This window comes from Trachinotus anak, unplaced genomic scaffold (assembly GCF_046630095.1).
Source record: "Trachinotus anak isolate AG129_WGS33_773 ecotype Australia unplaced genomic scaffold, CSIRO_AGI_Tana_v1 ptg000010l, whole genome shotgun sequence".
Taxonomy (NCBI): domain Eukaryota; kingdom Metazoa; phylum Chordata; class Actinopteri; order Carangiformes; family Carangidae; genus Trachinotus; species Trachinotus anak.
Window position 1 is genome coordinate 874,913 of NW_027273861.1, and position 16,940 is coordinate 891,852.

General features: G+C 40.2%; 1 protein-coding gene across 1 annotated transcript; it reads right to left on the reverse strand.

Moving 5' to 3' along the window:
• Nucleotides 1-8,905: 8,905 nt before the first annotated feature.
• rpl36 (ribosomal protein L36) lies at nt 8,906-11,327 on the reverse strand. Its single transcript, XM_071486759.1, has 4 exons — nt 11,190-11,327; nt 10,324-10,418; nt 9,343-9,477; nt 8,906-9,027 (listed from the first exon to the last, which is right to left on the reverse strand). Exons 2-4 carry the CDS (start codon nt 10,414-10,416, stop codon nt 8,938-8,940), a joined length of 318 nt encoding a protein of 105 aa, XP_071342860.1. The 5' UTR covers nt 10,417-10,418; nt 11,190-11,327; the 3' UTR covers nt 8,906-8,937.
• Nucleotides 11,328-16,940: the final 5,613 nt, after the last annotated feature.

Genomic DNA, 16,940 nt, shown 5'->3' on the forward strand with positions numbered 1-16,940 from the left:
GGCCTGGTATTCGCAGAATGTGATTGTAGTACTGATTGGAAGTCAGTTGACTCAGAAACAGGCTGGTGGCTAGCATGCTGAAGGCTAGGTGGCCGGGAATCAGGGGTGTTAATAAAGTCCTTAATCCACTCAGGCAGTGAACTCTTCAGGCACATGTTTTTGGACACATCCTTGTGTGCCATCCTCAGAGCTGCTTCACTGTACTCCTCACTGAGCCCCTCTTCCACTCACCAAGAGAGTAACACAAATCTCAAAGTTCATCCTTAAACCAAGTGCCTGCTGGGTCTGTGGTTGTTGGTTCATACTGTGACGGTTCAGTGATTTCAAGACCCAAATGCACTCACAAAGACAGGTAGGAGCAGAGATGATAATTTAATGATGAAAATAAACAGGCTTATTGGCAGATGAGTCAACAGGCAGATAAAAAAGGCTTGAACACACAACAGAACCTTACACAGGTTCCAAGCATAAAGGGAAACACTGGCATATAAATGCAGGGACAGAACAGACAAACTGTCGAAGAATGAAGGGACTAGATGGACTTACAGGCGCTGGTCATATAATTAGAATAACATGAAAAACTTGATTTATTTCAGTAATTCCATTCAAAAAGTGAAACTTGTATATTATATTCATTCATTACACACAGACTGATATATTTCAAATGTTTATTTCTTTTAATTTTGATGATTATAACTGACAACTAATGAAAATCCCAAATTCAGTATCTCAGAAAATTAGAATTTTACTTAAGACCAATACAAAAAAAAAGGATTTTTAGAAATGTTGGCCAACTGAAAAGTATGAACATGAAAAGTATGAGCATGTACAGCACTCAATACTTAGTTGGGGCTCCTTTTGCCTGAATTACTGCAGCAATGCGGCGTGGCATGGAGTCAATCAGTCTGTGGCACTGCTCAGGTGTTATGATAGTGGCCTTCAGCTCTTCTGCATTGTTGGGTCTGGCATTTCGCATCTTCCTCTTCACAATACCCCATAGATTTTCTATGGGGTTAAGGTCAGGCGAGTTTGCTGGCCAATTAAGAACAGGGATACCATGGTCCTTAAACCAGGTACTGGTAGCTTTGGCACTGTGTGCAGCTGCCAAGTCCTGTTGGAAAATGAAATCTGCATCTCCATAAAGTTGGTTAGCAGCAGGAAGCATGAAGTGCTCTAAAACTTCTTGGTAGACGGCTGCGTTGACCTTGGACCTCAGAAAACACAGTGGACCAACACCAGCAGATGACACGGCACCCCAAACCATCACTGACTGTGGAAACTTTACACTGGACCTCGAGCAACATGGATTCTGTGCCTCTCCTCTCTTCCTCCAGACTCTGGGACCTTGATTTCCAAAGGAAATGCAAAATTTACTTTCATCAGAGGACATAACTTTGGACCACTCAGCAGCAGTCCAGTCCTTTTTGTCTTTAGCCCAGGCGAGACGCTTCTGACGCTGTCTCTTGTTCAAGAGTGGCTTAACACAAGGAGTGCGACAGCTGAAACCCATGTCTTGCATACGTCTGTGCGTGGTGGTTCTTGAAGCGCTGACTCCAGCTGCAGTCCACTCTTTGTGAATCTCCCCCACATTTTTGAATGGGTTTTGTTTCACAATCCTCTCCAGGGTGTGGTTATCCCTATTGCTTGTACACTTTTTTCTACCACATCTTTTCCTTCCCTTCGCCTCTCTATTAATGTGCTTGGACACAGAGCCCTGTGAACAGCCAGCCTCTTTAGCAATGACCTTTTGTGTCTTGCCCTCCTTGTGCAAGGTGTCGATGGTCGTCTTTTGGACAATTGTCAGGTCAGCCGTCTTCCCCATGATTGTGTAGCTACAGAACTAGACTGAGAGACCATTTAAAGGCCTTTGCAGGTGTTTTGAGTTAATTAGCTGATTAGAGTGTGGCACCAGGTGTCTTCAATATTGAACCTTTTTACAATATTCTAATTTTCTGAGATACTGAATTTGTGGTTGTCATTAGTTGTCAGTTAATTAAAAGAAATAAACACTTGAAATATATCAGTCTGTGTGGAATGAATGTATACATTATACAAGTTTCACTTTTTCAATGGAATTACTGAAATAAATCAACTTTTTCATGATGTTCTAATTATATGACCAGCACCTGTAGATACTCTAATGAGGGGAAGACCACGAGACAGGTGAGACCAATCAGAGCAGGTCAAACAATCACAAAGATTGGGGGGGGGGGGACAAGAAGTAAAGGCATGATAGCTATACAAGGAAAGTGATTCAGAATTACACAGGAAATAACAAAAGTCCAGGTATGAATTTACTCAGGGGCAGATCATGACAGAAACACCTTAGCAACGTGTATTATTTGACACCATCTACTCTCAGACCAGTCTTATGTCTTCACTGCCCGTTGACAATGACACCATCATGTTAAGATTAGCTATTGCTACCAAAAGTGTCCAGTTCATATGTACTGGTTCCAGACATGATGCCACCAGTAGCTATGCATGCGCCTCAGCCCCGAGCTGGCCAATACCAGTCTTTCCATGTATCAATATTACAGTTAGTGGTGTGTGTGCATCCTGAGAACACTGTGACTACATTGTGTCCTCCTTGTGACCTCTGTCTGTGCTGTTGTCAGTGTTGTAACCAGTGCAGTGGAGAACGCTTTGATCAAACTGGCATAAACAAGCCCCTCACAGCTGCTTTGATAGCTGCATGGCTTTAACATGGTGAATGAATGAATGAATGGTTATTTATGCACATTTAGCTTCATCAATCCACACTGCATGTACACATGTTTAACCAGAGTACAGCAATGATTATTATGAAGTATACAATATATTAAAGTACCTTAACACCTTCAGTTCATTTCAGTTGAGCATGTGTCCTCTGACTGTCTGAGTCTCCACTCTGCTCTCAGTCTGAACTGTTGTGTAAACTGTGACTTCCACAGATGACAGCGACAGGCCAACCTGATATAAGACTACTTATTACCTCTGCCAACGCAGTTATGTTTCTGCCGTGTTCGTTTGTTTGTCAGTAGGATTACACAAAAAACACTGAACAGATCTGCTTCAAAACCTTAACATCATGAGACGGGGTATTTTATAACACTTTTGTCAGTTCCTCAGAAAATAATGTTTGGATCTTGATGTAAAAAAAATCAAACATATTTATCTACAAGTTTGTAAAGTTTTTACTTATCTGGTGTACTCCACTAAGTGCCTTTCTAGTTTCTAGTACACAGAGACACTTTCCAAGTTTATAGTGTCCCTTAATGTGAAGACAAAGTGATTCGACAAAATACTCCTGTAGACTTGTAGATTCAAGCTGTTCAATAAAATGTGCACCCAGTTCTGTTCACACAAGCTGAATTATTTATTTGTAGAGAGGGAAGCACTGCTGCTGATCTGAGCACTGACACAGTGAGGTTTGTGTCGGAGGTGGGGGGAGCCCTTCACAGACAATAATCCTCCAGAATCAGAAGCCTGTGCTTTGGTGTCTCTTTCTTCAGCTTTTTCATTTTAGACATTCAACATGTAAAGGAGCCAAAAAACTGTATAAGCACATGGAGACACCCACTGTGCTGCCAGTCTGTGTCACTCTGCTGAGCTTTCTCCCTACAGGTGGAGTCAGCTGTCAGCTAACTCCACCTGCTGTCTTATCATTAAATCACTGATTTGCTGACAAGTTAAATATAAAATATCATCAGCCTCATTTTTAAAGTGACATGTGAAAAAACTGATCTCGCTGCACCTCTAACGCAACACTGACAGAGTGGGTTTGGATGTCAGTCTGTTCTGACATGTGTCCCCTGTACAGTTCAGCTCATTCATCAGGGCTACACTCACAGCTTTGGTTGTCAACAATGTGTTTATGCCCTTTAACCTGAGCGGCGATTGAAACATTTTAAACAAACGCTGCAATCTTACAGTTTCTCTTCCTTTCTCCTTCTTCACCAAACATTTAGACACAGACTCAGCAACTGAAGGGTGCCCCCCAGTGTACCTTTTGTTAATAAATCAATCTGTATAAACACAACAACTGACAGGTGTTTCTCCTTTATGAATTTACATTTTTAAACTTAATGTTGCTTTACGGCTTAATAATTTGCTACAAACTTAGCAGGTTAATGGTTTCACCCCTGTGAGGACTCTTTATCTCTTTGTAGCCTAAATTTTGAGCAGGGAAATAGTTTCTCTCCTCTGTGAACTCTCATATATTTAATTATATCACTTGTATATTTAAATATTTGATCATAAATAAGGAAACTTAAACTCCCCATCCAGTCTAAATGGTAGATGTTTTTTGATTATAAAGCAGGTCTAGGTTCTATATTAATACTGTGAAAGTATCAAAGCCTCAGTCCACAGAGAAATGCACACAGCCTGTATTCAGAAACTGAGCCTTAAAACCAGCCGCCAGGACTTCTGGAACTTTGTGATGTCACAACAAAGCAGTCACTCTCAGCCATGTCCCAAGCCCCGCCCACCTGGACCCACCATCCAACCTTGCAGGATTTGGTTTCTCTGACTGTTTACCTGAAATCTGCTGTATTTTTATTGGATCACTCAGAAAACCTGCTGTTACTGGAGCTACAGAGAGAAGCCTGAGAGAGGAGATGTAAAACTACACTGAGATGGTTTTTGGTTCTTAAAACCACAAATATATCTTCTGATGGAGATCAACACTTCAGATAAAACACAGGAGAAGTTAAAATATGGACATTTAAGTTCTTCTCTCTCATATGAGCTTGATTATTATTTCAACAGTCTAAACCTAAAACTGTGAGGAGAGAAAGTATTCATGAGCATGGGTAATGACCTAAAAATAGTCATAATGAATTAATAATGGACGGTTACTGCCTAGAGGTGTGTGTGTTTACTCAGTAGCAGCCTGGTGTGACTGGACTCTGCAGGTGAGCTGACTGCTCCAACACATCTCCACAGTTTTACACCAGAACAAATGCCAGATTCTACTCAGGTGTAATCTCATTACAAAGTTAAGATTTAATATTGTCTGATTCACTGTTTAGTTAAAACTATTGGATCAGTGGTGACTGGAGGTCTGATTAACAGAGGAAGTATAAAACATAACTGATCAGAAGGATTTTTAATTCATTGTCAGTTTCTATGAGGATGAAAACTCAGGGTTGTCAGGCAGACAGTATAATTTGATGTGATATTTGCAGTACTAGTAAAGATGCTTTGGAGGATGAAGGACTGAAGGATTGATTTAAATGATGCTTTGACCCCATGAATAGTTTTCAACTTCATACAAAGTTCAGTAAACAGAAAAAAACCTAAATCAGTTTTTGCTGTGACCCCCCTTTGCCTTTAAAACAGCACCAGTTCTCCTCGGTACACCTGCTCACAGTTCCTCAGGTACTTGGCAGGTAGGTGGTTCCAGCATCTTTGGAAAACCTGCCTCAGGTGTTCTGTGGATTTAGACTGCATCAGTGATCCCAGACTGACTCCATGATGCTGAGATCAGGACTCTGTGGGGACCAGATCAGCTGTTGAAGGACTCCAGGTTCTTCTTGTCTCTGAAGATCTTGCCTGACCCTGGCTGTGTGTTTGAGGTTGTGGTTCTCCACCACTGAACTGTGAGTGGAACCAGCTGAGGGGACATCATCCAGACCTGTAGACTGGATTGTTAAGTAGCCATTTTATGATTAACTGTATGAAAAGCTTTAGAGAGGTCAATGAAGAGAGCAGTATAAAGTGTTTTATATCCAGGGTGTAGACAATGTTATCACGTACTGAACCTGCAGCTGTTTGTACTGTGACCTGGGCGACAACCTGACAGCTGTGGACATGGTGTACACATTCAAATTATATTCAATTAACCAACGATTCTGGAAACTTTGCTAAAGAAAAGTAAGTTTGGTTATTGAGCAGTAGCTGTTGAGATCACTTACATCACTTCTTTTGCATGGGGTTACTACATACACAAAAGTAAGGGGGCATAAACATGGAGTAGAAATTGGTCGAGGTTATCTGCACCTGTAGTTTTACATGGTTGAAACCTCATCAGAGCTTTGTGAACAACTGCTCAGGTCATGACACTGAAAATAAAATCTGGAGTCAGAAGACAACGCTGAGGCATTTGGGACTCCCTCTGCTGGAGAGGAGTGGTAACTGCCTGCAGTTGAGTCTGCAGGCTTCAAACAAAGGAGCTGAGGAGAGAAAATGATGATTGAAAGCTTGGACCCTGGGCAGTGTATCAGAGACGCCAGATTCTCTTTGAGATCTTTTCATCTTCTGAGGAGATGTTAAAGTTTTATAAAATCTTTTTGTCAGCAATAACATTAAAAGATTGTTCAACATTTTTCAGATCAGTAATAGAGAGAATAGCATTAATATCACATAATTAAGTACAAATAAAAAAAAAAAATCCTGGATGTTTTTATTATTTGTTGTGGTGTTAAGTTGAAACTCGTGTTTATGGATTTTAGTGACTCGGGAAACTGTGAGCACTAACATCAAGAGAAGAACCTCCAGAGTGTTTGAGTGATCTGTTAGTGTGTGTATGAAGCTTCAGAGGATGTTTCAGATTTGTTCTGGTGGGTTTGTCTATAAAATGAGAAAGTTCCAGGTGTTTCCATTAGTTCCAGCTGTGAGAGCTGATCCAGGTTTCATCATTATCATGTGACAGTGTCATCACAAAGTCAGATCTAAATACTTCAGACTGCTCTTCACAGACAGCCTTGGCAGTGACCTCGGTACATCCAGCAGTTTCATCTGCTACGTCCTGTACGGTGGCTGCTGGAAAACCACCATCTTTCTTTTTACTTTTACTGTCACCTGTGACTGTGACTGTGAAACAACTTATTGTTTCTACAAATCATCTGAGCTGCACTGTGTCATCTATTGTATTTGTAACCACAAGAGTGTTAGCCTGTCCTTATCCACCTGTGTGTGTCTCAGTCAGGTCTGATAAACCTCCACTCTGCAGTCTTATCTGAAATCACCAGAAATGTGTCGCACAAGTAGACAGTCGACTGCTCATAAACACTGCAGAGTGTGAACTGGAGTGGACCCATGTTTCAGGAATAAACAGAGATCAGCTGACAGATGAGGAGGCTGTGTAAGTTTCATTAATGCACAGCACACATTTCATTTCAATCAGCAGAGACTTCACTCTGAGTCAGTGAATGTACTTTTATTGATGTGCAAAATAAAAAAAGGAAAAGTGAGAGATGTGAGAGTCTGTCGTGATGTCTTCGAATGTGAAAAGAAGGTGAGGCTGTGTGACGTGTAGGACTGGTGTGACTGGATCTTTACTAACTCATCAGCCAATAAATGTGCTTTAAAGACTTCATGATTGTTGTACTTTTCTACAACACTGACACAATGACTCACAAGTCATCTGTACTGCTTCAAACTTCTCTGACTTGGGACCAAGTTTCAGCACTGAAAATCTTAGTGAATTATTCAGAAACCTAAGACTTATCTCTAGGGGAGTCTCCTCACTCAGACAGTTTGGTGCTACTTTTAGATTTAGGAACAGCTCCTCCATATCTACTGTGAACCTAGGGGAGAGTGGGAACAGCAACTCCAGAGGAACATTCCTCAGGAACCACAGCAGGAAAATCTGAATAGTATACAACACCAGACACTCATTAATTAAATTTGTGCATAGAAATTATTTTATACCAAATCCAGACTCTACATCCACCAATTTTCTGGGGGTGTCTCTTACTGAAACATGTAGACAGGGAATTGGTACATTCACCCACCAGCTGCCCAAAACTAAAACTGCCTTCATTACTTATTTTTGAGACTCATCACTCCAGACTGAATATTGACTAAATTCAAGGATACTCATCTCTTTTCCCCCCTCTTTTAACAACTATGAGAAATTAGCTGTGCCCTTGTGGCCAAACACCTACATTTGCAGAATTTCAGAAACCAGCTCTTAGCTCCATACATGGGTCAAAGAGCTGACAAAGGCTTAGATATGATCAGGTCAACAAGGAAAAGGTTTCAAATTAACAACCCCTTCTTGAAAAATGGGAGGGAGTCTGCAAGACCTCCACCCACATACTGAGACAGCTACATCATAAATGCTTCACCATCTGGACCTGAGGTTAACATATTTCAGTCGACCAGGGAAGAAATGCTCAGGTGTACAGATATAAATGGTCTCTTCTCCATGTTGATATATTCTATAGCAATAACAGTGGTTGTTCTTCCTGTCTTCTTTTCCCTTTGTTTTTTTGGCATTTATAAAAACAATAAAAAAAGACTGTGGGAATACCACCTCCACACTCCATGAACACTCAGCCGACAACAGCTTTCAAACAGCAGACTGAGCCTCTCTTATCACGAACCTCAGCCTCCTGGCTAACACAAATACTAAATGAGGAAGTCATGTTGATGTTAAAATGATTATAGCATTATGGTAAGAAATGTAAACTACCAGTTCACATGTATGATGTGATGAGTAGTCTGATATATGGTCAGCAGACTAACATGCATCTTAACACCAGTTGATGAACCACATTTCAATGCAGTAACTGTAATCACATGCATTTCCTGTGATGTATCCGTTTATGAATTAATCAGCTTTAGCTCAGCTCAGTCACAGAAGGCCGAGCTACAGCACGATATGTTATCATGTCCACTGATCAACAGCAAGCTACACATACTATGCAGTGACTAAATGACCAGAAACACAAGTCTAATGCAACCATATGAAACAGCCATCAATGAAACCTGCCTTTAAAACTCTCACTGCAACACAGCGTCCATCTCATTAACTGCACTGCACCACGTTGGTATTTAGTTTGGTTTTTTAAAAGTATGCTTAATTATAATTTTTTTTCGCGGTGGATCTTACTGGACCATCAGAACCAGACCTGGTTGCTGACATTTTAGCATCAACAAAGCAGAGGACATACAGACCATCAGACTGGATTGGTTTAGTTTAGCAAACGTTTATTTATTGACATATTAGTCCTTCTTGGCAGCAGCCTTTCTCATGGCAGCCAGTACGTTGCTCAGCTCCTCTCTCTTTCTCTTGGCGCGAATGTGGGTGCCAATCTGTGGAAGAAACAACAGCATTATACTGACTCACTTCAGCTCTGTGCAAACTGTCAGTGCAATGTCCATGTCCATCATAAGCAGGTCACAAAAGCACAGAATGATATATTAAAAAACCTGCTACAGAGTCAGACTGCTACAACTCTAAATACAAAGCCATAAAGGCCAAGGTACAGTACAACCTGTATTAAATTTTAAAAACTGAACCTGTGGCTCAGGTTAGATATCATACATGAGATGAATCCTACAGTGGCTGTTTAGCAGGTTCACACCTACACTTCCTCCTCAGTGCGCTGACAACAGAAACAAACTCACCCTCTTCTTGATAAACTTGAGAGCCCTCTTGTCCTTGGACACCTTCAGCAGCTCCATGGCTCTCCTCTCATAGGGAGCAAAACCGCACACTTCACGGATCATGTCCCGAACAAACTTGCTGTGTTTGGTCAGACGCTGCACAGGAGAGACAAATATTTCAACAAAGCTTTAACACGGCCCACTTCATCTGAAATATCTCAGCAGTTCACTCTGTTACAACAAAACTCTGCACAGCAGAGATGGGTACTATTGTAAACATGTATTACATCTTCAAGAGCATATTTATAACATTTTAACACATCTTACTGACAATGATGATCAATGTGACATATATACATTGAAATTTACTTTTTTTTTTTTTAAAAAAGAACTATAATTATGCAGCTAGACTAAACCTGTGTTTTTACCACCATCTTCAACACTTTAAGATCAGTCATGATAACTCCAGCTTTGAAATAAACTACATGCAGTAAACGCTAATATAAACATTTTAAAGAAATATCTGAAATTGCTCTGACATACGACACATGGCAGGGAAAATAATTGTCCCAAATTTTTCAAGTTTGTAATGATTTGATAAGAGAATTAAAAGGGACTTAAAGGTAGCTGTGCAAACTTTGCCTATTGTTTATATTCATTGCTGTATAAAACCAACTGGTGCTGATGTACTACACTGAAAAAGGTAATCCCTGCCCCGTCTGAGACTCTCAGGTCCAGACCTACTGCTTCCTACTGAAGAATTACTGTTTGGCTTGTACTTCTGTTAAGCCTGTTTAAATGAATCAGTTGCTTGTTTGTATGACATGAAGACCGCCACGATTGCTAGTATATTTATGTTGTACACACAGCACCTACTGGGTTCAGGTCTTAATACTGGATTTGTTGGCAGTAACACAGAAAACTAACAGACTTATCCTCACAGCCTAAAGTGATACTCCAGTGTTTCCCTGTCACTGCAGTCACTCTATAGCTGATACTCACCCCGCGCCGGCGGCTGTGTTTGGGAGCAGTTACATTTTTGGTAACTGGATGGCCTTTGTTAAGGCCAACGGCCATGGGGTAACGAATAGCCATGTCTGCAGAAAAACACGCACACACACACAAACATCAGTTCAAGTGTAAATGATAATATTTGTTAATTAGCTACTTGCCCAGATGCAAAGTGGGAACATCACAGCAGGTTATCAGACACATTTAGACTGTGCAGCAGCCAAATGCTTCCCCCCAGCCCCACATATTCTCCTGTCAACATCAGCACAGGTTTAACACACTGTAACTTCTAGCTATTGCAAACTATTAAATGAGTGCTACTGTTGCATGAACGCACTGTTGCTGTGGAGCAATGATCTTTGAACCTCGACTGTAATGAAGTCCATTATTTACAAGTTGTGAGCAAAACACAAGGCTGCTGAAGACACTCATCCTCTACCACTGAATGGGAGTGCTTCGCTTCGCTAAGCTCGTCTGTACTGACACTGGACTCACTCAGACCACACATGAAGCCGGATTCGAACACTCTGTACCGACATCGACGGCAGCCGACAGCGTCCACACTCCGACTGGGTTCAGCGCTTTAAGTGCGCTGTACAACGACTGCAGCTGTGGTTGTTCTCGCTGCGGAAGTAAAGGCTGTTCGCGGTTATCGACAGTAACGGGAGCGGAGCGGCTGCTGGAACTAACGCGGCTACAAATGTTCATGTTTAGTCCCTAACTGTGTCACAATACTGGACACAGACGTTCAGTGAGGTCAGTAGACTGCGGTAGTTTCCATTTATTAGGAAGAAATGGACGGATGGCGAAGATTAACCACGAGTTTTAGCAGATAGTTATCGACATTATGATCCTACCTGCTGTCTGTGATGGCGGTCAAGCCGGAAGGACTGCAGAGGGAGCGAAGCGGGGTAATAGACGGTTTGACCCGGAAGTCTCTTCTGTGAGGTCGGGGCGACAGTGCCCCTGCCGGCGTGGGACTGAAACGGTTGGTTAATTAGGGATCAAATTGAGCCAAGCTCCAACGACGTGGGAATCATATTGTATTTGTCAAAGCTCTTATTATTTAGAGTCTAAATACCAGGAGTGCCAGTCCCATATTGTTTGCTTGTATTCTATTTGTACATGTAGTTGTTCGGACCAGTGTTCAGTACATATATGAACTGTGGATACATTTTCCCACCGTGATAACACCTCAAGTGTGCAGGATACAGTCACGAGACTTTACAGTTGTGGAGCTGAGATTTAAAGTAAGGCCAGCGTTGAAGACGGGTGTGGTGGGAAATTACATGAATATTTTAAATGTGGAGCACAAATGAAAGGCTTTTCATAGCTTTGCTATTGCATGAGGAGGAAAATGATTGATTATAGGATTCTGATTCCTTTTTAAAACTACAAAAAAAGGGTTCAGTTTTAACACCTTACATTTATGGATATAAAAGTTCTAGTTCTTTTCTATAATTTGTGAAGCCAAACAATACATCCTATCAGCAAAGTACAAAATCATCTTAAATATAGTCCAAAACAAGAAGGCATATGCTTTGCCTCAGACTTCCGGTGTGTTCACAAGTCCAGAACGGATGGAAAACAGTCTCTGGGTGCATGTTACAAAAAGTACAAGTTAAATCAATGTCCTTGAATCTTACCAAAAATGACTTGACAGAATGGATCAGAAAATCAACATGTTGATGGTCATGGCATCTGGTGTTTAGCAACAACTGTAGGAGTCATGGCCTTGTGGCTATGTAGAGTATGATGCGGTATTATGCAGGGGATCAGGGGACACATAGGAGACTGAACAGGGATCTCATAATAGAGCTGGGTATGGTACCACCTTTCAGCCTTGCTGCTGTGTCCAGTTGCAGCATTGCAATAAGAAAAAATCCCATGCAGCCCAAGAATCTTTTTCCCTGGATGTTTAAAAGAAACATCTGTGAAACTATGGACAGGACACCTCCACCTGCAAACAAGACTGGTGTTCAATGCAAGGTTGCATGAACAGCAGAATGTGCATGACATCATTCTTCAACAACAGTTACTGCACCCTCTGTTATTTGAAGTGTGGCTCCTCCTGTTCCTTCTAACCACTGCTGCAAGTTCTGGCTTATGCTCAGTAGCCTGCTGATGCCATCAGAGGTCAGTGAGAATTTCACCATACTGAAGAATTTTGAGTCATTTTCTGAGACGATGAACCTGAGACATGTCGACCATCTGTACATGCCATCTGCTTGGTCATTATTAAGCCCACAAGCTGGTTCCTGAAGAGATTAAAGCTCTCTTGAGCTCATCTATACGTCTCAGTGACACCAAACTTACAGCACAATGAAGCAGCTAATGACAGAAACAGCAGCAGTTATGTGCAGCATGGTGACACAGGTATCATCATGGTTTCACATGTTGAATTCTGACCAACATTAAAATTGCTGTGTTGCCGCACACACACTCAGTTTGTGGAATGAGTGTGTTGTGCCCTTGTTTGGACAAGAAAAATAAATACTTGTATATTTTAGATGACATATTTAATTTTATAATCAATACATTTTGGGACACAGTATACTGTGTGATAAGTGCCACCATCTGGGCATCTACTTGTAGGAGAGACATTAATTATTTGGACAGTTACTCTTCCCATCATATTGATAAAAGAAGTTGATTTTTGTCTCATCAGTCCCCAAAACCTTCCTCCAGAACTCTACTGGTTTCTTTTGTATGAGTTTGAATCTGCAACCCGACCTGTGTTTGAGGCTTACAGGTGCATGCATCTTGTAGTCAGTCAGTTTTTTCTTCACTATGCAAATGATTTTCCAGTTAACTATGACTTCTGCTCCACAGTCCATTCAGTCGTTTGCCATTTTCCAGTTTTCCTGTGCACACCGGCTTTTTCAGAAAGTGTTTCAGAAAACTTTTGATTTTGGCAGAACCAGCCAACTGCCTCTGATCTCTCCCTCAGTTTTTTTTTGTCTCATTGTTATCTTCTTCACTTGCGTGGTCACCTCTTTACTCCTTATGTTGTCAGACAACTGCACCTCAACTCAACTCTGACATGTATGAGCTCAAACTAATCAACACACAGTTGCCCAAGGAACATTGTCACTGTCCAAATACTTATGGCCTGGACTGTATGTAGACACATACATAGTGTAGAGCGCACAAAAAAACTCCAACTGTAGCCAAAGTCTCAGACTCGTTTACTAGGTCATGATGATGATGTATTTTGTGGTGGCCACACCTGCAGCCACACAGTTCTAAAAGTCCATCACCTTCGTGCACTGACACCTTTTAGTTATCTCAGATTTTTGACACTTTTACTCTCATATTGCACATTTGTGCAAAAAAAAAGATGACACATAGTTCTTCCTTTCATACAACATATGGTTGGTTTATTTAGTGTTTGTTGGAAACACATTAGTTTTATTGTAGCATGCACATTTAGTTAACTTTTGTACATTCAGCACTTATGTTCATTAATGATAAGTTATCTTTAAGACTGAACCAAGTGCCTGCCACTTATCAGGGGGAACTGGCGTTATTTAGTTTAAATTATTTTGTGCATTTCTTTAGACTTAACTTAGGTATTTGGATATTCCTTTTCGCAGAATTAATGGGATCTTTATTTCAATTTAGAGACTGTCCTGTTTTGTTTCTTTCTTAGTTAAAGTGTGAGTGTTTATGTTATCCCCTGTTGTGTACAACTGCTCTGATCAGCCAGTATACTGTATATGCTCCCTTTTGGTCTGTGTCTGTTCAGTCAGTTGGTTTGTCCAGTTACTTTGTTAACACAGCCTGAGTTTAGTTCTGTTCATGTCACCTCTTTCATGGGACAGAATTTTATCGCTTGTTTTTGTAAATTCATTTTCTTATTTTGGGTAAATAAAACCCTCATTTTAAAACTCCACCCTGTGACTCCTGATGTCTTCCAGCTCGGTCCCTCACAGAGATGTTTAAACTAACAGTTCCCACACTGACACTGTTGACAGTCTTTAAGGCCTGTTGCAAAGTGAGTTTGTTCATGTTGTTCCTGGTCTTACTTATTTTCAGGGTGAATGCAGAAAGCCATCAATCTTGTTGATCTTAAGTATTTTGTTCTATCTATTAGCATGGCAACTCTCAACCTATTGTACTTTTGCACTTTTCAGCAGAGCCACATCAGCAGCATCATTAGTGCTGCCATGAGCAGGTTACTGCACCCTGTGTTATCATGGCCTCCTCCAGGACTTCAGTGTTGTTCTATATCTCATAATCAAGCTGGTTGTGTGGACAGCTAAGACGAGCTGATCTGCCACTATGGCCAGCATCAGGACAGAGATTATGTAATGTAATGGGAGATGTCCTTCAAATGACCCTCTTCATGTATGTTTTCTTATCAAAAGGCTAATGACGACAGTTTTTGATCAACTTGTTCTGCAACAAAATGCAAACGACATCTGACATCAAGGGCCAGCCAATCAAATTATAGACACATTTCAGAGTTGTAAAATCCAGAAACATTATTATAAGATAAGATAAAACTTTACTATCCATTAGATTTGCATAAAATAATAGTAAAAAAATGGCTTTCACAACCTGGAAACACAGTAAAAAATATAAATATATGAATTCAAGACTGGTCCAGTGCTGCTCCCACCCTCCCTCCCAGACACAGCTCCTTGGTCTTACACTGAGGTCATGGAAGCTACTGTCAAACCAACTGACTAGCAACCAGGGCCATGTCATCAGCGTGCTTTATGTCCGTTGTTGTATTATATTATTATACATCCAAGCTCTCCTGCATCCAATAAGCTGATGAGTAACAATTCTTCACTGATTTCACTTAAATTTCAGCCATGGCAGTTTCTGTTGGAACTGGGTACAATATTAGTGAGGCAAAATTGGGAGAAGAAGAACCCAATCAGTCACCAGTGATGAGGTTGGAGGGGGCCAGGAAAAATAACAATCTAAAGAACAACTTACTGGAGTTAAAAGGAGATCTGACTGTAAATAACAGAGCCATCTGCGTTCTCCTGTGGACAGCTGTAAAGGCAGTGTGAGAGTGAGAATGCCAACCTCATGGAAAATAACTCACTCATAATGGAGAAAGAGATTAAAGTAGAATGAAAGGACAAATCTATCTCCAAACAACTACATGTAAGTAAATGTATTCTTTGTTGACTTTGTTGACTTTAAAATGATACTTAATTTTCACTCTGGGACTAGTTTGGATTTCCAGTCTTGGGTAGATGTGATTCTTTGAGTATAAAGTTATAAGACAGTTGACAGTTAGTTGTTTATTAATGTCAATTCTTGCTCTGTCTGTTAACACGCTGGTATTAGAAACCAGTTAAAGTTATTTTCATACTACCAAAACAAAAGTGCAGACTTTTATTTTATAAAAAAAAAAAACTTGTGCTTCAGCAATGGATGTATCACTGTGAAGGAGTCAATGGGGGAAATTTGTGTGCTTTTTCATTTAGGAGTAACAGCTGGTCAGCTGGTGCAGGTGTTGCAATATTTCACTGCATTGACAGAAAACATTATATATCATTATAAGAAGGGGCTGAGCAAAGAATCCAAAGACATTCTTCTTTGTTTGAAGGTGGAGAGATGCATGTGTATGACCTCTATTTAAGGAATCCCAGTTAAAGAAAATGTCATATGTTAAGGTATCATTATATTATTTGACCTTGTACTCAACAAAGTTCAGAGGAACTTCAGTCAGTGGCTCCACTGAGACTTGTCTTTAAGGGTCCGCTCTCTATGATGGAGGGAATCTCAGTATTAATTTATGCAGCCATATCTTTATATCTAGATAATCAATCACTCAAATCCATGGATCAAATGTTATTTAACTTTATATGAAAGAATATATCGGTTAAAGCAATTACATTTCCTCCAAGACTGCAGAGGCCTAAAATTTACTTTACTCTGTCATAACAATGCTGATAGGTTTCCCGTAATACTCTCTGTTTTTCACAGACTAATTATTTTTCATGGGCACTCAACACAACTCCTCCCCTGAGGGCATTTTAGTAACATATAAGGAATTTAAAATGTAAATACCCATGACCCCGACTCTCTCTCTTGTTGGACCCAGCTGTCTTCTCAATGGGGAAAATATGTTTTGCTACTCTACAAAATAGATAGATAGATAGATAGATAGATAGATAGATAGATAGATAGATAGACAAAAATAACCATGCAATCTGGACACTCTTCCACCAAGATGTATCTATTCCCAACATTGTTTTAGTTATAGTTTGTCCCCAGTATTTGCTGGTTATTACAATGAAAATATATCATCAATAATAAAATAAAAATAATTAATTAATTTTTGTTTTTACTAAGAAACTGTTAATATTGTAGAAAATTATTTTGAAAGGATTTATCTACCTTTGTTATTTCCAGAATTCATAATACTGTCTTCTTGAAACGGGAACATGTTTTGTTTAGTTTCTCTGACCACAGCAGAATTGAAAGACATTAATCATACTTATCGCAAAATTTCATATCCACGTGTAAATATGTATGTCCTTTAATTTTATTTAATCATGTGCATTATTGGATGAATCGATGTAATCTAACCCCTGACGCCACTTTATTTTGATTATTTGTGATGTAATCCTATTGTTTTG